Consider the following 20,994-nt stretch of genomic DNA (forward strand, 5'->3'; position numbering starts at 1 on the left):
TGCTGTTGCAAGCAAATATTCGTTCATTAACCAGCGACAACCGCAACAAGTACCGTTACGACGCGCATTGACAGCAGGAATTCAGAAATAATCAAGGGCCGTTGCCAGGCACTCTGTCTGCAAAGGAGTCTCCTCTTAACATTATATCGCGCTAACGCAAGCTTCGCGCCGACGTCTTCATTTTCGGCACCTGACAAGCAGTCGCGTCAAAAAAATGTCAGTACTTCTGCATTTTCGATAGCTTATGAATAGCTGATGGGTGATATAGGGTCATAGATTTAGACCGAGGCCTGTCGATATTGGAAAGCTCGCCCCGAGCATGGGCACCCGGATTTTACCAAATTTGGGTACCGCATGTATTGGGCTGCCAGATACTCCTCTCTTTGGTCGCATTCATCTCTAGATGTATATTGAGTCACACAAAGACAAGGGTGTCGTGTCGGGGCAAATGTCGCCAGGTTAGGGTGAGTTGTTCAATGTCAGGACTGTCTGTTCGAGGTCATCCCAAAAAAAAGTATTGTGCGGCAACAAAAGCAAGCCTGCAACCGGAAACCGCTGGTGGTGTCTGTGCCAAGTATCCCTCAACTTTACTACTGGAACTAGTCGCCCAACGTGCAACCAGATCTTGGGGAGTCACAGCTCCTTAGTTGGGTGATAGCGGCTGTCAGCCTCTTGGATGAACTCGGTGTCATATCTACGAATAATTTGGGGCAGTGCTAGAAGATGGAAACGTCTACCCCGCCGAGGCATTGTCCACCCCGGGGCAGATCCTCTTCATCGGCACTCTCTGCACAGCCATGTTCACCAACCAGGTCGTCTTGGGAAACACGCTGTGCACCGTCGGCGTGATCGGGGAGTCCTTCGGGATCTCCAACCAGGGCCAGCTGTCCTGACTGATCGCCGGCTACAGTCTCACCATCGGCACCTTCATCCTCATCGGCGGCCGTCTGGGCGATGGTTTGGTAACAAGAGGGTCTTCGTCATCGGCATGACCTGGTACGCCTTGTGGTCCCTCGTCGCCGGTCTCGCCGTCTACTCCACGCATGTGTTCTTCGTCTTTGCACGGGTCTTCCAGGGCATGGGCCCCGCGCTGACCTTGCCCAACGGCCTGGCCATCTTGGGCCAGTCGTACTCGCCCGGCCAGCGCAAGAATATATCGTTCTCCTGGTTCGCGGATCCGCCCCCTTTGGCGCCATTGCCGGTTTCTTGTTCGGCGGCCTATTTGCGCTGGCTGGTGGTCGTGGATCTACTGGAGCCCGGCCATTGCGATGGCCGGCGTCGCAGCCTTCGCCGCCTGGACCACCCGCCTCTGCCGGTGCAGCCGGAACGGAATCGGTCGTTGCGTAAGAAGCTCGAGGGTTTGGACATCCCGGGCGGACTGACGGGTGTAACAGCCCTGTTGTTGTTCAACTTTGCATGGAACCAGGCCGTGGTGGCCGGTTGGCAGCAGCCATACGTTTATGTGTGCCTGATTCTCGGTGTCCACTTCGGGGCGGCCTTCTTCTGTATTGAGGTCTATTTGGCCAAGGCACCCATTCTGCCCCTCGCTGCTTTCAATTCGGATATTGCGTTCGTCTTTGCGTGCACGGCAACCGGCTGGGCGTGCTTTGGTATCTGGGTGAGTTCCACTCTTGACCCAACAAAAACATCAAAACTAATGCCGAACATAGGTCTTCTACATCGGACAAGTCGCGCTCAACATCAGTGGTACGACTGCCGTCCAAATGGCGGCGTGGTTTACTCCTGTCATTCCTTCCGGTTTGATCTCCGCTCTGGCCGTTGGCAAGTTGGTTGGCAAGGTTCCTGCGTCGTGGATCATGGTTGTTGGACAGGTCGCCTACCTTGTTGGATCCATCCTCGCCGCGGCTCGACCCCCGCACACAATTTACTGGACATACTACTTCTTCAGCGTCTTCATTATTACCGTCGGTATGGACACCTCGTTCCCCGCGGCAGCCATGATCTTCTACGCTCTGGCTTTCACCGGCGTCCAGGGACATTTCAGAACCCGCGCCACTTGCGTCGTCTTCGAGTGATGGCGTGAGCTCTGGGAGCTCAGCCGCGACCCCTCCATCACCCTCGACCTCGCTCGCACTCGTCCGCGTACTGGGCGAATATCCTTCATTGCTAATGAAGGGTTCCTTCGTTTCTCCAATTCTCCACCTGTCGCTCTATTCCTCTATAGTAATGTTGTTCCTGACATGACTTATTTACCTCTGACCCCGATGGCGATCTGCTGCAGCAGCGGTATAAATTTTCCGGACGTAATCGATTCTTCAGGCGGACCATGGACGCTGCACGGGAGAGATTGATTGGAAGTTTGTGCGTGCTGCTGAAGCCTAATTATGCCCAACCCAAATGCTGACCCACCAATTAGCCGTCCTACCATTGTATGCAGCAATGGGATGCATTGCATGCCATGCTGATATACGAGAGCTTGGAGCTGAGGGACAGCGTTAGCGATGAATCCGATGCATGGAAGCATACTCCGCGAGTTTATTTCACCTTTTCTTCTGAAGGTACGGCGCTCCTTCTACCCGTTCCCCTCCCTCTTGTCTCTTTCTATTCTCCTCTTTCCTTCTCGGTCTCATTCGATTTTCCCGGATGGTACTAAACTCGCATTTACTTCGCAGATGACAGAACGCTATCTTCGATCATATCCTGAGATTCGCAACCCGATGTCAATGTTTTCTCAGAGCCGAATTCGGCCCCATGTCGGACAGCCACATCAATATGGGCCAGGTGGAGGATCACCGAGACAGCAAGGAGAATATTTTTCTTCGCCAACATTCTCAATTTCTACAGCAATCGTGATCATAGTACAGGAAAGCAATTGCCGTACTATGAACCACTTAATGAGTAATGACGTACTCATCCTTAACATGCCATTGCCCTGCAGCCAAGCCGCGTGGTTAGCGCGTGATGAGGAAGATTGGAGCCTTGCAATGAAGAGGCATCCACCTCCGACAAACCATCTTTCATCCGGCTTCAATAGCCGTGGACGTGACGCACTATCTTCGGGAATATTTTTGAAGACCATTTTGTCCAAGTTCACTAAAGAGGATCTCCTAGTCGAAATCGGTACAGGTGTTGGCTTTGTGGATTCCGACGAACTGAGACGCCTCATAATTCTCTGCGCTAGCGAGCAATTTGCTTGATTCTTACGGCTTAACTCAGGTGGCAAAAGACCCTCTCGGGTGCTCACAGAACGGTCCGTTCGCGATGAGATATATGATTTGCGGCAGCTCAAGATATAACTATACCGGCAGGGCGCCGGCATATCATGGAATCGACTCTCGCATGATCGCAAAGCTGCCATACAATGATTTCGTGCCTAGCTCCCGCCGACTTTGCTAACTACGATTTCTCGTGGGTCATCTACTATATATGAACGCGTAGTCAGATATGTAACTCTCGGATACACTTTCTCCCTTCCTGTGCCGAATACTGTGGCTTGTAAGGTCCAGTTGTCGGGCCCTCTCTTTACGTGCTCTTCGGCAAGCACCGGATCGAATTTAGGGGGTCTTGACATAAAAAGCGTTGCCAGTGTTGTAAACGATATGCGATACGCGATAACAGCTTTATTGCATATCGCATAGCCTGTTTATCCATTATCGCGCGATGTCGCAACGTATCGCGCTAAAACGATACGCATAACGGAAAAATCTATATTTACAAACAAGTATCTGTATCTAAATCACTCTGCCCATCTTCCATCGTTTCCTCATGGATAATTCCAAGCCCCGACGTTATGTTCCAGTCGGTGACGTAGGGTCGTTTCACTAATACCATATATCTTTGCTGCAGTCCTAACGCTTAGTTTTTTGGACCTTTGGAGTGCTTCGATGGCAAGGATAATCTTGCTTTCATTAGAAGAAGATTCCATGTTTTGATGTGGAGGGAAATAGGGTCAAGTGTGGAGGGGGGGCGTCGCGTGGAAAGTGCGCCGCTCGTTATACATTTACGTTAAGCATGAGCACAATTCTACAACAAGAATAATGTTCATTTCAAGATAATTCATCATTCCTCTTCCTAGGGCTGTTGCGAATACGAATATTCGCAGATATCAGCAATATTCGTTATTCGTATTCGCAATTCACAAACAGTGCGAATATGTACAAAAGTATATCGAAGAGCACACACGCCTCGCCCCGCGACTAATTTATCAGAACTTAATCCAACTGGCGGGTAGACCTCAGTTTAAGAAGACAGAATTGCACACGATCACAAGGCAGCAAGTTTATAACATCTGGCTCTCACTTACAAGAAAGCAGTGGGAAAGAGATGCTACGGACGACTTCAGATCTGCGCAGCTGCTGGTGGAAGGACAAGAGGGCTATCGATTAATTGAAGGACTTCAAGAACCTGGAGTCTTATTAGCATTCATAACTCCTTGTTTCAGCGATAGCGTTAAGTATATCCGTGCCAAAATGACAGAGATATTTGTTGATTCAACATTTGGTACTAATAAGCATGGATATGAGCTCTACTGTCTTCTTACGGAATTTGATCTGGTCTCCCTACCTCTGTCCTACCTTCTGTTAGATACGCCGTGGTGTCCAGGAGGAAGATAAGAGGGGAACCCGGTTGACAGCCTGGTTTACCGCATTACGAGCAGCAGGGTTAAATCCGAATGTTGTTCATACTGACAAAGACTTCGCAGGTAAAAACCTTAATTTCACATTGATATTTCAGATTCCAATTGATTTTTGGTAGAAGTGACAGCTGCTAGCATAGCCTTTAAAAGAAACAACGACGGATATAATCATCATCTATGTATATGGCACAGCCTACGAGCCATTGACCAGTATATCACAGGTAAACTAAAAGCAAGGGTTTTGATTCCATTCATAATACTAGGAATTCTACCCGATTGACAGCTTTGCCTCAGTATCTGCATTTTTTGTCGCACGAGTCTGACTGGATCCTATCAAATGCCCAAGTCAAAACAATGTACCCAGGACCTTTGCGCGCCATGATTAAGAGGCATTTACTAAGACATCCATTATTGCCAATGCCTGTTATTGATAGAGAAGGCGCGCCGGCGCCGGAAGCACTGCAGTATCAGACCTATGAAGAAATTCATAGCAGCTCGGTCAAAGAAATGCTTGAATATTGCAAGTCCATTGATCAGCCGAAACTTTTCAGGTAGTTTTGGAGTAATTGGTACCGGCCAAGCCAAGCTTCAGAAACGTTGGCTCGCGATGGGATGGCTCGCGATGGGAAATTGCTTCACTTTGTGGTAGACCAGACTCCAATGCAGCAATACCAGTTTCGCGCACGACAATGCGCCTGGAAAGCCATTGGAGAATCCTCAAAAAGGATTATGGCTCACGATTCATTAAGCCCAGACTTGATGTTCTTGTTTATATTATCTGCACTGGATTAGTACGCTCTCGAATTCAGGGCCATTTACAAGTAGAAGCCGGCCGCGAGAAACCCAGCACGTACAATGTAACGATGGACTTGGACTTGGACTTGGGCCGGGGAACTACTCTGCTCTGCTCTGAATGGACTAGAAAGGACTCGGAAACTAGAATACAGGACTTTCTGACTGACTGACCAGCAGGCACAAGCGCCTCTTTATGTATTCTGTTTTCATAATTCCACTCGTCGACTTAGGGATCGGCACGGATAATATCCAGGCCAAATTTTCCTTATCCGTATCCGTATCCGTATCCGCGTAAAATATCTATTTCCGTATCCGTATCCATATCCAGATATATTGGCTTTATCCGTATCCGTATCCGCAGTATCCACGGATACGACTCACGTGACTTTGAAGGGGCTTTTGCTCGGTCGTTTTTGGTTTGGAGCCCAGGACTATTGGAAAGAGGATGATTCTACGATACTAACTGACTATATTGACCACTCAATTGGGCTTCAAACCGCTATCTATCCGGCACTCAATAATGGACAGACACCCTAACCCAGTACACAATCAGTTCAGATCCATGTTCTGATTCAAGTCCCTCCGCTCACAGCCAAGCGCGCACCAAATTCTGGATTCATTGGACTTCCGTTCCCTATACAACTGATATTTCGCAAATCGCAACTCATTTAAACTCTCCCAGTATTATTAGTTTACACATTTGTATTTGTTACTCGTATCCGTGGATATATCCGCGGATATCACTAATCAATATTACCTTATCCGTATCCGTATCCATATCCGCATATTCTCTATCCGTATCCGTATCCGCGACGGATATCCACGGATATATCCGTTATCCGTGTATCCGTGCCGATCCCTACTCGTCGTCGACGAAGTCGCCGACTATATAGAAAGCTTATTCAGAAATCTTGTATATTTAAAGACTGCTTAATTCCCTCGAGGACAATGAAGTGTGAATTCCATGAGTCTCCAGCCCCCCTCTAGTTTCCAGAACTTCAGTCCTGTGCACACAACAGCTATACACTTGTGCCATAGCATTGATACTTATACACTTGTGCCATGGTATTGATACTTATACACCTGTGCCATAGTATTGATACTTATACACTTGTGTGGAACTGGTCTTTTGAGTGCTGTATTCCAGGAATTCATACAGCCCTATAGCTCGGCACTCATTCGCTACCATGTAGTTCGGGAGAAATACAAAGACAAGAGAATCAAATTTGTTCAGCATGCAATGCATTTGACATAATAAATTAGCACCCGGTCGTTGTCGTCATACTATGGAGAAAAGAAATTATTGGTCGGAGAGGAGAGCCTTTGTTGCGTGATATGGCTTCCAAATACCGAAAGAGGTCATGCTATATTGGGCTTGTTGGTTCGGAGACAGAGCGATGCGAGGTGCGCGGATGTACGCATAAGGACTTAAGGAGTTACATCGTTAACCTTTCTCTGCAAGGACGCAGCATGCGGGATAAGACGCCCTGCAAACTACGTATAGTGAGCGACATTCCCTCTGTTCCTTCTCTCTCTCCGCAATGGATCCCCCCCTCGTACCACCATCGTCGTTGCTAGATGCCTGGCCTTGTGCTTACCACAACACTCAGTGGCCTGGACCTTTGGCGTCGAACCATGCGTCTCCTTCTTCTCAGACGTAGTCCTGTTCGACACCGACGGAGACTACCCCTGCGACGAGACCTTTGTCCTGGACGGGGTGACGTGGTCACTCATCTGCGACGATTTCGGGCTGCCTGACTATGCCACGTTGGAGGACTCGTGCTGCTTCTACTGCCAGACGTACTTGGGGATGCAACCTCAGCTACGACGATTCACTCATAACGCAGTATTATGCTTGTGGCCTTTGATCCTGGGTTGGATAGGGGGCATTCCAGCTTACAAGATTGGCCGGGTACCTAATTTAGTAGTAAGAATTCATCAAGGACTGTCTCTGCCTGGGGTCATTGAGCCGCTGCCGCCTTTGCCTCGTGGAGATTTCGGCTGAGGCTGTACCGTGCCCGTAGATCTAAAAGTTGAGGTACTCCTACAGCAAATATAAATCCGCAGTCCAATCCTTTGTACAAGTTCAAGGCTTTTCAAGCAAGCCGCGGCAACGTATGTCCTCCATTAGAAACACAAAAAAAAGAGAGTGTCGAGTGTTCCTCTCGCCGTTGCGTGGGTTCCGTAGTGGTGCTCGGCGTCGACTCCGTAACACCCGCCGCTCCACTCCGCTCCGTCTTATATTCGCCGCCTAAGTTATTTATTTATTATAATTTATATTATAAATTATTAAAATTACCATAAAAAGAAAGTGTCCGACGTCATCCGCACTCTGACGCCAACTTTCTGGTTGCTGTCCAAACGCTGCAAGATACAGGGCCATTGGTGTTTATTCCTCCACCTCGTCCCCCGAGAGCGCGTCCCCTGAGAGCGTCAGCATTCGTGTATGCTGGAATGCTGTATCTGGCTTTCATGGCCAATCGCAACCACCGTATAGAAAATAGCTGTAGCTGATGTCCGTGGGTAGTATGGGGTCGTGTTGACACCATATCAGCACACTGGGGGGGTTCATTGCGACTTGGTGGTAGATTTGCCGTCGTTGCGTTGAGATGAGGCCATCACTGATATGATAGCACTGTACATCATCCAAGAACATCTAAAGACCAAGTAGCCCAGTCCCTTCTACTACCGCCAAGCTTTCTACAGACCGTCCCTTGCCGGTCAAAGTAGTACGGCTATATAAGCTTCATGTTGCCACACCAACATCAACGACAACACTGTCACTACAAAACTATTACGTCTGGAGGAGCTCTGTCCTTAAGAAGCCCAAAATTCCTTTTCCTGGTATCCATGGAATCACTGCTCCGCGAAGTCTTTTTCATAAGCCTTCAATGCAAACGAACAGATACCCCTTCCTCTACGTTGACACAACAGAATTGGTTCTTTTCTAGTCGTGCGTGCCCCCCAATAGAGCGGAGGCGTCACGTCTCAAAAAGGTTCTCAATTGCGTAAGGGTTTTAGGTTTGCCAGCGTGGCCTCGAAACCCTCAAGCCATTTGGGGGAAGAGAACTGTACTTGATAAATAAGTCGATTACCCTCGAGGCGTTTGCTAGTGGTGCAAACCTGCATCTGCTATCATCAAACTAGCGAGCCCCGCCTCTAGGTGCAATCCTCAGTGGCCGGATTTCGGCAGCTGCAAAAGTTGCTACCTCAGCTTCATTTGCCACCAACAGAGAGCCTGCCGGTGAGGCCTAATCGTGAGACCTGTAGTACAGAGTATATATACCACCACCCTGAATAAGCCCATCTGCATAGCTCCAGTAATTTGAGCTAGAGTGAACCTCAGGACACAGCTCACTTCTGCCGGGAAGAGCTCCTAATTAATTTTGCCAGACATTGTCCAAAAGAAGAGCCTCGGACTTCGCATTGTATACACCACGTCGTCCAGGACAACAGCATTAGTTCCCCCTCAGTGACTCTGTATTGGCCAATAGCTACTTGTCGCTGCCCGCATGATTCCATACCCAAGCAGACGTCCCGTATCGCCCAGTTGCAATCTGAACCAATTTGCATACTCCGTTTGACACTGTCACACGTGGAAGCAATGAGCACCGGGCCCGCCATAAGCTCCGCGACAAACAGCCTCCTGTCCTCGTCTGATTTGATGCTAATGTGGTCGCCAAACGCGCCGGGATCTTCTGATATTTTGATTCTGTCGAGGCCGAAGGGCGTGAGCGATGCCAGATCCTCAAGCAGTTCGTCAATCGTGCGTTGACACTCAGCCAAAGGTTTGCGTGGCTGGCAAGGTGAATATGTCCCTAGCAGCTTGAGGGTGCAGATGCGTAGATGGTTGACCAGAATTCGGTACCCGTAGTAGTGAGCACAGTGTGCGGTCTCTGCATAACTTCGGTGGCTGTATACGCGTGGGAGAAGAAAATGCTGCTTGGAGTAGACGCGCTGTGCTGCCAATGTATGCTGTGTGCAGCGTGAGACATCTGCGTGTAGAGCTTTGCACTCAGTCAACGCCCCATCGATTGACATTGTTTCTCGTTCCATCGCCTGGAGAGTCGAGATGGATTCAGTGACGCTCAATTCGGATTGTCTCTGTGGAAAGGACATTAGCTGGCGACGGGCGCTGATGAGTCGAATAAGTATGCGATCAAGGTCCCGCATAAAGTCTTGCTCGCCGAACAGAGCTCCATCTTGCAGCCAGTCAGGGAGATCAATCTGACCAAAGATGGCTGCTTTTCTCAGAATGCGCCTAGCATATTTGATGGCGTCGCTTGGTGCTTTGGTGCCGCCGGGACTGTTCACCCAGTATTCCAGTAAGGCGACAGCGCCCTTGAGATGCCTTCGATTGTGCAGAGTGTCCAGAAATGGAATGTCGCTCTTAGGAGGAGTGTAGACCGCGTCTTCGTATCTTCCCAGCATGCATACTGCCAGCAGACAGGCGTCAATATCGATATAGTCTGGGGCTGAGAGAGCCGTTCGCAGAGTCCTCAGAGACTTTTGGTAGCTATCAAAGGCCAAATTTGCCGCCGGTGAGCACATTTTAGCGTTTGAGAAAAGTGCCAGAGCAGTTGACGACGCGGCAAGCTCCAGCACTGGACTTGAGTTCCAGTTGGACAGCAAGGCTTTTGTCGGGGGCCCCATCATGAGCGGCCGATTGGTTGTCGGCTCCAGGTGAAAGTGAGCAAAGTAAGCAACCGCCTCGGAATGCAGATCACGAGGTAAGGAGACGCTCATGAGGCTTGCCGTCGACTCTGCCGTTGCCCGGGGTCCTTGGGGCCGCTTCCGATGTCCACTTGCGTAAATGTTTTCGTCATGGACGACTGAAAATGCCTGTCGATAGCCATAGCATTCCCTGCCGTTTCTTGCGCATCGTTGGCAGATCGGTTTGGTCTCATCGCACTGCATCTGATAAGCGAGTCGCCAATATGCCTTCTCTTGGGTTTCTAACCTTCTTTCGGGCCTGCCGGCACGGCTGACATCCGCTCCCCGAGAAACGCATGATGACTGGAGTGAAGACGGGGCCGGGCCCGCGGAGTCTGGCGCCGCGTGTCGCTGGAAGCCTTGATGTCTTGCTGCGTGTTGCTTGGAGACAGGCCTGCACGTCTCCAGCGAGTGGCTAATAAAAGTTTGTCGGTCAACTGTGGCCCTCACGGCAGAGGTGCGCGCTTGATGAAAGGGATATGGAGGCTCGAAATGTCGTTGAAATCAATGAAAGAGGACAGCCAGGGGGGCCGGCGTCGGGATTCATGACCTGGCCGGGCGCGAATATCCCCCAAAGCGGACTAGCGCTTCCGGTCTAGACTTCTCACGGTGTTCTCCCGGCCGCCGAAATCTCCTCTTCTGATGACGGTCCGCGCCTGAGAACATCAAGCAGCACGATGGCGCCAACGAATAGAGTAAGCTCACATTTCTGTCTCGGACATAGGATTCAAAGTCCGCACCGAAAGAGATGGAAATGAGGACGAGAGCACTGTACATGTATATGTATAAAAGTATAAAAAGGAGTCTTGTCAAGGCTCTATCGTCGCTGCGCCTTGTCAGTGAGACAACCCAGGGAGACGCTTTGAGTCTTGCATAAAACACCATCTTGCTTCTCAGCTATTGATTTCACAGACCTGTATCTGCTTTGAGCAACACGTTGCAAAATCCTACGCCGATCTTTTCGCAGCCATGAGCGTTACGGAGTTCGCCCGAAACTTATTCTACGAGCAGTACTGCCTCTCTATACCGAAGCCCACGGACTCGTTTTCCCACAAGACAGTCATCATCACCGGTGCAAACACGGGCCTAGGCAAAGAAGCTGCTCGTCACATTTCTCGACTGGGATGTACGCGCCTCATCCTGGGGGTGCGGAATACGACTGCCGGCGAGGAGGCTCGCAAGGAGATTCTCGCAACGACATCCGCTCCGGAATCAGGCATTGCTGTCTGGAAAGTGGATCTGGGCAGCTTTGATTCCGTAGCTGAATTTGTCAAGCGGGCTTTCCGCGAGCTGGACCGTCTCGATGTCCTCATCTGCAACGCCGGCATAAACACCAAGCAGTTTGCCGAGGCGGAGGGCCACGAACGCATGCTCACCGTTAATGTTCTCAGCACCTACTTGATGGCATCTCGTCTTCTCCCTCTTCTCGAGAAAACAGCTGCTGTAGGACCAGTGGCCGGTGACCCCGACCCGCGCCCTCCGCATCTAAGCATTGTTTGCTCCGACACGCATCTGTTGTCGAAGTTCCCAGAGCGTAACGAGTCGCCAGACAAGATTCTTGCAGCCATCACCGCGAACTGCAAAAATGACTCATCCCGCTTCGGCAGGCAATACCCAACGTCCAAGCTCCTCGTCATTCTTCTGGTACGCGATATGGTCTATCGGCAGAAGCGCTCCGGGCCCAGCACTGGCATCAATGCTGCGGCCAAGCCCCAAGAGAAATGCCCAGTCATCATCAACGCACCCAACCCCGGCCTCTGTCACAGTAATTTGACACGCGAGATGCCTGGGTTTGCAGTACGTGTTATAAAGACAATTTTTCGCGCTCGGCCGACTGAGATGGGTGGCGGTGCTCTTGTAAATGCTGCCAGCGCGGGCTGGGAAACCAACGGCCAGTATCTGAGCAGTAGCATAGTACAGAAAGGCGGTGCTTCGACCTGGGACAGCGCTCTTGGCGAAAAGCTCTGTACAGCGGTCGAGGAGTACTTGAAGACGGTGGATACCACAGGGCATTGAGAGGACGACTACAGAGAGAAGTGGCTTTTTGCAAATGTTTCTGTGAAGGCTTTTTGTGGTCGAATGATGGATTTTTGTAGTTTGTATACAAGTTGCTTTTTTTCTGGCCCAACATGCGTCGAATAATACCTTCAGATTTGTAGCATAATCGAGCCTGCATTCAATGTCGCGGAAAGGCTGTCGGACATAAGTAGGCGACGAGAAAACAGCGCCGGGTCGGTGACGATCAGCGAACACCGGCTGTTGTATGTTTTTTTGTTCTATTTTTGCTCTTCATTGAGGCTTGGTAGCTTCTATTTCTTATGTCGTGTCCTTAAAATCTAGATTTGTCCGTCGTCTTTAAATATACAAGATTTCTGAATAAGCTTTCTATAGTCGGCGACTTCGTCGACGACGAGCGGAATTATGAAGTAATTAAGACCTGATGAGCCCTATAAGAAATATTCCCAACCTCACTACGCAAAACCGGGTAAGCTACTCGCTTGCCGTGAGGCGCTCTGGCAAATGTCGAGGCTCTCTCTAATAAGCACGCTAACATAGTCACTCAGCGAATCTCTAATTGTGAGTCACTTGTTCGGTCCGTCATAGCGAGTCTCTAAGAGTTGGCGGCTATGAGAGCGCTGTAGAGTGACTCGCTCTAAGGAAGACACTTCTACAATATATAGGAGGCACTTGTGGTAGTTTCTCTACATCAACAGAAACAGAGCTGTCGAATCTCAAGCGAGCGGAAAGCAATCTATCATGTGCATTGCCTCGATCTTCTGACTACATTACACGTAGCGTTGCTGTTACTATCGTATGGTCACTAGCTATATATTAATCAGAGGACTACTTCAACAGAAAGCAAGACCAAAAACCAAGCAATTATCAGGTGCCAAACCATCAAAGCAAATTAGACGATTCGTCTCCGTACGGATCAAAATCGATCCAATTACGGTCTAAAATATATTCCTTATTGGTAAACATGTTCGCAATTATACCAATAGTGCACTCGATTTCGGAGACAGGGATGCACATCAGGCATGCGGTCCTATCTCTCAACTCTTGAACCAGATTCCTCAAAATAGCAGATATTCTCAAAACCTTTACCAGAGCAAGATGTTGAGTCCTCCCTTGCCATTGTACGGACAAAAAGCGATCGATCTCACCGAAGAACCGCTGCAGTTTGTCATTTAGACAGCGCACATACCGGCGGCTTCTACCTTGTGACGCAAAGGATTCGAGAGATGAGCTGACGATATCCTCGCTATTAGGACAGTACTTTCTAAATTCATCTGACTCCCTCAGAGCCTGTCTGACTAGCTCACGATCCACTGTTGACCCAGACTGACTAGAAATGTAGTCTATCACGGCAGCCACCTGCTCACTCGCAAACACTGGCCCACGTTTTACTTGATCAGAAAATGTGGCGACTGAAGGACCTAATTTCTTTTGCATGAGCATTGCTTCCCAGGTCAGGCACTGGTCCGGGTTAATCCACCGCAACAGATTCGCCTGTTCGTTGAGCAGAATGGCATTTGCCAAGTTCTCGTCCTTTAACTTCTTCCCTCGTAACCAAGCAACAACATTCCTGTTGAAGATCGGTTATGTCAGAGGTAGGTCAGTCTCCACTTCCAGGTTGTTGGAACTCTGTTCTCCACTATTTAGAGCTGGAGATCGGTTCTCCACTTTTCAGGTGACTGGAGATTGGCTAATCCTTTTTGTGCAGGTTGCTGGAGATCGGCCAATCTCCACGTCTTGTCCCGATCTGGTCATCGGCTGTGCCGTGACCCACTCCATGTGGATCTTGAGCTCGGATCCGGGTACAGTCAGTTCTTAGGTTGCCGAATGTAGTAGAGTACATTCGGCGGTAGTGATGGGCGAGTGGGGTTGCTTGAGAAGTTTGTTTCTCCTCTTTTGAGGAGTATTCTTGTGTATATATAGACGTGAATGTCCGTGAGACTGGTCATTATCGAGACTTGACTCTCAGCACCCATCTCTTTAGTCCACTATATCTTTTCAGTCATATATACCCATCTCTCACAGGTTATGAGCCCTGCTAGCGACATGTCTTCCACTAGCAATCCATTGACGTTGGCGGCTACTGCCACGGCCGTTCAAATCCCTGTATACGACGGCAAGAACTTTCTAATCTGGGAAGCAAGGGTGCGTTCCTATCTTGCGGCTATGAACGCCCTCTCAGCCATCGACGAGGATATTACTGTTGAACAAATGGATGGCAAAGCATTGCAAGCCGACAACGTTGCGAAAGGAATTATTATCGGCCACGTGAGTAACCTTATGATGCTCACTTTGACGATGTTCGAACGAGCGTACGACATGTACGCATACCTTCGGGAACGATACACAGCCAAGGCCGCGGATCGACAGGCGGAGCTAGTTTCCAAACTTTATTCTACGAAGATGTCGAACAATGGGTCTCTCCAAACGCATCTTGAAACAATGTTGCTCCTTCGCAAGCAACTTCAATTGGGCAACGCCAATCTCACGGATACTATGTTTCTTCAAGCGTTGTACAAATCATTAGCACCGAAATTTTTGGACTACAAAAATTCTCTTCGTGCGCGTGACCTGACAGTTCAGGAGGTCATCACAGCCTTGACTACTTACGATGATGAACTGGCCAAAGACAAAGAGGAGCATACGGCGTACATGACCGAAGCAACAACTGGCAAAAGTGGGACGGCAGCTTACCGAAAGGGAAGAGTGGCAAAATACGGTACCAAGGGCAAGGGTCGTGAGAAAAATTTTCCCAGGTGCGGGAATTGTGGAGGTCGTTACCACGACAGCTCGGTCTGCCTGAAGCCTCCGGTTAAATGTTACAAGTGTGGCAAAGAAGGCCATAAAAGGTCTAATTGTCCGGATCGCCAGGAACAGGCGAACATGATCACTGAGATTTCGGATCCAGTGTCTCCTCTCTCTGATCACAGAGCAAGTGCAAACGTGACGGAGGCAGATACAGAAATGTATATAGATAATCAAGAGACTGAAGTTGCCTGGTACTTGGATTCGGGAGCTACATCCCACGTGTGCAATGATAGTAAGCTCTTCAAGTCCTATGTGCGTTTAGCTACACCCCAGACAATTGCATTTGCGGGGCAGCACTTCGGTCTTGTGTATGGTCATGGCGAAATTGCGTTAAAGTTAAAGACACCACGTGGTTGCGCCACCACATTGCACCTGCGTCGAGTTCTGCATGTCCCTGAGGTTCGCAAGAACTTAGTTTCCACTTTCCGGCTCGCCACAGACAATATTCGGACAGAAATTACTGCACAGATACTGAGACGCCACCGTCACATTATTGGTACGGCACAATTACATGACTATCTATTACGACTTAATGTGCTCAACAAATTTCCTGCACGTCATCAAGCTATGTTAGCTCACACCGGACCTAAGGACATTTCTCTCTGGCATCAGCGGCTGGGACACTTGAGCCTATCCAACGTGCGACTTTTGAAGAATCGCGAAATGGCTCATGATTTCAACTACAGAGACACTACCCCCGACGAGCTGTGCGAAGCATGTGTGAAAGGCAAATCTCACCAGCTCCCATTCACCAGGCGCACTGAGCGGTCCACACAGCCGCTTGAATTAGTACACTCGGATGTTTGCGGACCACTGGATAAGAGAACACATCAAGGTTTTCGCTACTTTCTCACGTTCATCGATGACTATTCCGGCATGAGCTTCGTTTATTTGTTAAAGCGCAAGTCGGAAGCCTTTCATCACTTTCAAGAATTTCTTGCCATGACTGAGCGTTACACGGGGAATAAGCTGAAAATTCTACGTTCAGATAATGGGGGAGAATACATATCTGGCGCATTCGGCGGTTCTCTAAAGTCTACGGGAATTATTCACCACTCTACACTTACTGATACACCACAACAGAATGGTGTGGCTGAACGCCTCAATCGCACACTTATGGAACGAACGCGATGCATGTTGGGCCATGCAGGACTGCCCAAAGTTTTCTGGGGTGAAGCTGTACTCACGGCTAACTATTTACGGAATACCAGTCCAGTACGTCAATCAGCCACTCAGACACCATACCAATTGTGGCATAAGCGCAAACCTACTCTGAAGCACTTGAAAGTTTTTGGCTGCTTAGCCTATTATTTTATTGGACCTGACAAAAGGAAAAAGCTGGATACGCGTGCGAATCTCGCGATAGTTATCGGCTATGCGCAAAACAAGAAGGCGTATCGTCTGTATGATTTCCAGAAGCACATCGTGGTGTTATCGAGGAATGTTGTCTTCGACGAGTCTAAGCTATACAAAGATCGTTTTCAGGTTACCGACAATGGCTTCTCGTTAGATACAGTCACGGATAGTGAGCCTCAAGGCGATAGTGAGACTCAAGGCGACGCGAGTACTCGTGAACTAAGGAACCTATAGATGTAAGCTGGCGTTCAGGGGGCTGAACCGTGTCCGAATGTCCGAATTCCCATACTAATGAGCCGCATTGCCGCAGGTACTTTTCGGACATGGTTCAGGGGGGGTGGTTCTGTATACTAATCTGTGTCCGAAATTTCAAATATGGGAATTTCACGTCGACAAGGGCACCATTCGAATCGGTAATTTTGCTAGAATTTTAACAAATTTACCCCCAATTTTTGTCACGCGAACTGAGCGAGTTAATTTTTTGGTGTTGTCGGCCAGTTTGTGCGAGGGTTAGGGCTCAGTGTCCGAAAGTCCAGCGATGGGTTATGTTCTGTGTCCGAAATTGGGGTGACAGAAGTGGTTGTGTCCGAAATTGGGGTGACATCCCAGCCACTCTTTGGGAGGCCCAGCAGGTGTGAGACCCCGCGTCAGAGTCAGAGTACTCACACTGCCTGCGGTCGGACGAGCCTGTTCAGCCCATTAACCACGGGCGATTACAATAATAATTTTGCCAATAGAATTGCTGTAAATAATTCCAACTGAAGGTTCTGTCATTGATCATGTCTCACCTAAGCACTGAATTTTTTTGTCCTGAGTGTAGTCGCGCGGCGTTCCACAGCAGAACTGCCCTCTCGAAGCACATTTCCGACAATCATCGGAGACTCACATCTATCGATTATAATGGCCAGAGTTATACGCTCGCTGTTACTGAGGATGGTACCAAGTACTTGTGTCCCAAGTGTGAGGCGCAGATGACTTCATTGCGTAGCTTGAAGCGCCATATGGCTCAATTCTGTAGAGCTTCCGATCATGAGCGAGTGCACTCCGAGGCTAACCCTGCCGTTGCTCAAGCCAACGATAACGCACCGCAGGACCGCGATACGGTGACACTTACTCTTAACCTTGCGGGTAATATTCCCTATGACTTGCGATACCCTTCTTAGGTCCACTGGAGAGCTAACAATTACAGAACCGCGCACGCTCGACGACATTGGGTTGGTGTACGAGAATACGTGGCATGTTGCGATTTGCAAGCTTTGTCACTTTGTCGTCGACAAAGCCATAGTCGTTAAGCATTTGAAGAGCGTGCACAGGCTCGTCGTGCCTAATGATAACGCTGTATTGCTAGTGCTACGGATGTACAAACTTCGGCCGCATCTAGCTGTCATTTGGAACGACACGGTGGAAAATCAGCTAGACGAGTCAGACGATGAGGGCCCTGGCCCTGCATTGTTCACTGAACCGGCGTTTCGACCGGGGTCCAAAGCCCTTGAGGATATTCCCATTCTTAATGGCTACAAATGCGCTCTCTGCGACCAGAAGCTCATCCACGTCTGCGTCGCAACGAAAGAGGGCATGAGGACCCACTACAAACGCAGGCACACAGGCCAGGCTGTTGAATACAATGAAGTCAAAGTCCAGGCCTTCTATGGCAGGTCAAAAGTTTTTTCACAGCTACGCTATGTTCAGGTCATGCAGGGACCGGAGGAGATGGTGCCCCCAATCACATCATTCGGAATCCCTGGTGATATTCATTCAGTCCCTGACGCTAATAGCACAATAAATGAGAAAAGGGATCTGAACCAGTTCGGGGTGAAGTTCCAAGTATATCCTTTACTGGAAAAACTGGACTTAAGCGAGCTTGGGCCCCTCCTGCATGCGCCGCAGGACAAGTCGTTTGAGTTGCTCAAAGATTTGTGCCTTAAGATGCTGCAGGCGTCAAGGGAGGATACAAGAGCAGGCTTCCAGCCCATGCTGGGTAAGGTCATGATTGGGGAGCGAGACAAGTACGGCCGAACGGCTTTTTGATGCTGAGCTACATGTTTTTGCGCCGTAACTAATCCAATATTGCAGGGATTTCTTCTATGAAGTACAAGAGCAGGCGACATTAGAAAACTACTCAACAATATGGGGGAAAGTGTTGTGGATCGCATGCCTAGCGATTACAAGCACCGGAACTCTGCATGACGGGCTCGAGCTCACACAAGAGCAGACAGGATCAGCTAATGATCTTGTTCATGACTGTCAGGAACCGCTCCTGAGGTTTCGTACCTTCGTTCCTGTCTCGGCGCTTGGCGCCCCACCGAGGCCCCACCGAGGCCCCACCTAGGCTCCACCGACTCGAGGCCGACACGTCGTCCGCGGATACGAAAAGTTTTGCTTATTTGTTTTGTAATTATTTAGTGCTTATTGGTTGTAGAGGCTCGGACCGGGCCGAGGGAGGAGTAATAAGAAACGCTCGTTCCCCGTCCGAGTCCTCATTGATAATACTCTAAAATATATCGTTACAAGCCATCCAGCTCCACGTAACATATAGTGCAATTCCCGTCAACCCTTACATTATATTATCAATCCGTGGCCGTGATAAACACAACACGTTAACCGACCGACGAAATGGACCCTACCGACATGACTAGTTACCTCCAGCTCCTCCAGCAGACGATCGAGCAACAGAAGGAGATGATCGCGCAACAGAATGTAGCTCTGGTTCGACAGCAGGAGCAGACAGAAAAATTGCAGGCAATGTTTACGGAAAACATGCTGCAGCCGATGACGCAACAGGCTGGGGAGGGAAACCCGGAGCCTAAGGCGACAGAGAAAGAGACACCCACGACCCAAGGCCGGAAGGCCAAAGAACCGGACACCTTCAGCTCGGGGCCCGAGAAAGTCGATCGCTTCCTCTCCGAATTCTCCACTTACATGGAACTTACGGGGTTCGACAAGGAGTCCCAGCGCCGCAAGCTGCTTCGCTTTAAGAGCTACCTTCGTGGACCAGCTCACGACTGGGTTAAGCCGTTTGTCGACCAGACGAATGAGGACTTTAATGAGTTCGAAGGTTTAGTCGCGGAGTTCGCGAAAACCTTCGGCGACCCTGACAAACCGGGAACGTCCTTGCGCAAGATCCGACGGCTGAAGCAGAAGACCTCGGTGTCTGTGTACGTAGCGCAATTTGGAGCGCTGATGGTGCATTTGGGTTGGAACGACAAGGCCCTTTGCGACCAATTTTATGACGGACTGAAGGACCACATTAAGGACGAGTTATCCAGAATTGGCAAACCGACAACTTTACCTGAGATGCGCGCGTTAGCACTTAGGGTCGACTCGCGACACATGGAACGACAAATGGAAAAGGGGCGGCCCAATTCGTTTATATCACAGACATACCATCCGACAGCGGACCCTGCTGAACCCGAACCTATGCAGCTTGACTTAGCCAAGCTCGGAAATCAGGACCGAATCGACAAACAGGAGCGAGATCGCCGTTTACGACTTGGACTCTGCTTTATCTGCGCAGAGAGGGGACCCCTGAGTGCTGCATGCCCGAAGAAGCCAAAAAACGACTACGCTCAGTAGCTCTGGACGCGTTACTGAGCAGCGATAAGGCGTCCAATCTCCTCAACGTTCATGTCAAGGTGTTGAACAGGGGCGAGCCGATTCTGCTTTCGGCACAGATTGACTCGGGGGCGTCTCACAGCTTTGTCGATAAGGGGTTCGTGGAAGGGAGGAATTGGCAGACGAAAACAAGAGGAAATATTAGGGTCGAACTGGCGGACGGTACAACGATAAGAACAACACAGGTTGTCGAAGTAGTGGTTGACGTTAATCGAACCGGTATGACATTAGAACTAATTGTCATCCCACTACAACATGCGGACATTATCCTGGGATTCGATTGGTTGGAACGATACAACCCTGACATCGATTGGCGAAACAAGACGGTAGATCTCACGCGGACAGTGTTGGGAAACATCGTAACTGATAGGAAGAGTGAATTGGAAAACGTACCGGCGGAGTACCACGATCTGGAAGCAGCCTTCCTGAAACAAAATGCCGACAAGTTACCGCCGACGAAACCTTACGATCACAAGATAGAACTCGAACCCGGAGCAACAGTGCCGAAGGCGCGAATCTACGCTCTGTCCGACCCCGAACTCGCAACGTTGAAAGAATACTTGGAAGAGAACTTAGCGAAGGGATTCATCAGGAAGTCATCGTCACCAATGAGCGCACCGCTGTTCTTCGTCGCGAAAAAGGATCTGACTTTGAGACCGGTAATCGACTATCGAGCGTTAAATAAAGTGACGGTTAAGAACGGATACCCACTGCCGCTGATAGGGGATCTGTTAGATCGGGTACGAGGAGCAATAATATTCACAAGGTTGGACCTTCGTGGAGCGTATAATCTGGTGAGGATCGCGGTGGGCCATGAGTGGAAAACAGCCTTCAAGACTCGGTTCGGTCAATACGAATATTTGGTGATGCCGTTTGGATTAACCAATGCCCCTGCCACATTCCAAAGCCTCATGAATGACGTCCTCCATGAGTTCCTGGATGTGTGCGCAATCGTGTACCTCGACGATATTTTGATATTCTCCCCCGACCTAGAGACGCATAAACAACAAGTTCGACAGATTCTTCAGACACTAATTGCCAATCATCTGTACGTCAAGGGCGAGAAGAGCGAGTTTCATGTGAAAAAGACCGATTTC

General features: G+C 49.5%; 7 protein-coding genes across 7 annotated transcripts; 5 read left to right on the plus strand and 2 right to left on the minus strand.

Moving 5' to 3' along the window:
- Positions 1 to 988: 988 nt before the first annotated feature.
- POJ06DRAFT_268396 (uncharacterized protein) lies at positions 989 to 2,036 on the plus strand (the record flags this gene model as incomplete). Its single annotated transcript, XM_056189309.1, has 2 exons — positions 989 to 1,618; positions 1,671 to 2,036. The coding sequence occupies 2 exons, from the start codon at positions 989 to 991 to the stop codon at positions 2,034 to 2,036; spliced, it is 996 nt and encodes a 331-aa protein (XP_056044271.1).
- A 141-nt stretch (positions 2,037 to 2,177) lies between these two features.
- POJ06DRAFT_253774 (uncharacterized protein) lies at positions 2,178 to 3,325 on the plus strand. Its single transcript, XM_056187682.1, has one exon. It carries the CDS (start codon positions 2,463 to 2,465, stop codon positions 3,156 to 3,158), a length of 696 nt encoding a protein of 231 aa, XP_056044272.1. The 5' UTR covers positions 2,178 to 2,462; the 3' UTR covers positions 3,159 to 3,325.
- Positions 3,326 to 4,430: 1,105 nt separating this feature from the next.
- Positions 4,431 to 5,562, plus strand: POJ06DRAFT_290670 (uncharacterized protein; the record flags this gene model as incomplete). Its single annotated transcript, XM_056190347.1, has 5 exons — positions 4,431 to 4,514; positions 4,546 to 4,663; positions 4,717 to 4,818; positions 4,881 to 5,148; positions 5,247 to 5,562. 5 exons carry the CDS (start codon positions 4,431 to 4,433, stop codon positions 5,560 to 5,562), a joined length of 888 nt encoding a protein of 295 aa, XP_056044273.1.
- A 2,916-nt stretch (positions 5,563 to 8,478) lies between these two features.
- On the minus strand, positions 8,479 to 10,592 carry POJ06DRAFT_253781 (C6 zinc finger domain-protein). The gene is made up of 2 exons (XM_056187683.1): positions 10,353 to 10,592; positions 8,479 to 10,303 (listed from the first exon to the last, which is right to left on the minus strand). The coding sequence occupies exons 1-2, from the start codon at positions 10,401 to 10,403 to the stop codon at positions 8,747 to 8,749; spliced, it is 1,608 nt and encodes a 535-aa protein (XP_056044274.1). The 5' UTR covers positions 10,404 to 10,592; the 3' UTR covers positions 8,479 to 8,746.
- A 361-nt stretch (positions 10,593 to 10,953) lies between these two features.
- POJ06DRAFT_275866 (short-chain dehydrogenase) lies at positions 10,954 to 12,121 on the plus strand (the record flags this gene model as incomplete). Its single annotated transcript, XM_056189665.1, has 1 exon — positions 10,954 to 12,121. Exon 1 carries the CDS (start codon positions 11,075 to 11,077, stop codon positions 12,119 to 12,121), a length of 1,047 nt encoding a protein of 348 aa, XP_056044275.1. The 5' UTR covers positions 10,954 to 11,074.
- Positions 12,122 to 13,003: 882 nt separating this feature from the next.
- Positions 13,004 to 13,690, minus strand: POJ06DRAFT_197189 (uncharacterized protein; the record flags this gene model as incomplete). Its single annotated transcript, XM_056185065.1, has 1 exon — positions 13,004 to 13,690. A coding segment is annotated over one exon (687 nt), but the record flags the coding sequence as incomplete, so codon positions are not given.
- Positions 13,691 to 17,064: 3,374 nt separating this feature from the next.
- On the plus strand, positions 17,065 to 18,313 carry POJ06DRAFT_290679 (uncharacterized protein; the record flags this gene model as incomplete). Its single annotated transcript, XM_056190348.1, has 2 exons — positions 17,065 to 17,413; positions 17,460 to 18,313. The coding sequence occupies 2 exons, from the start codon at positions 17,065 to 17,067 to the stop codon at positions 18,311 to 18,313; spliced, it is 1,203 nt and encodes a 400-aa protein (XP_056044277.1).
- Between the last annotated feature and the right edge of the window lie 2,681 nt (positions 18,314 to 20,994).

The sequence above is a fragment of the Lipomyces tetrasporus genome, assembly GCF_029532465.1.
Source record: "Lipomyces tetrasporus strain NRRL Y-64009 chromosome Unknown POJ06scaffold_5, whole genome shotgun sequence".
Taxonomy (NCBI): Eukaryota; Fungi; Ascomycota; class Lipomycetes; order Lipomycetales; family Lipomycetaceae; genus Lipomyces; species Lipomyces tetrasporus.

Coding starts and splice junctions, on each gene's coding strand:
- POJ06DRAFT_253774 (XM_056187682.1), top strand. CDS start 2,463: ATGAATCCGATGCATGGAAGCATACTCCGCGAGTTTATTTCACCTTTT.
- POJ06DRAFT_253781 (XM_056187683.1), bottom strand. CDS start 10,403: ATGCGTTTCTCGGGGAGCGGATGTCAGCCGTGCCGGCAGGCCCGAAAG. Junction 10,304..10,352: donor GCCGGCAGGCCCGAAAGAAG/GTTAGAAACCCA, acceptor TATCAGATGCAG/TGCGATGAGACCAAACCGAT.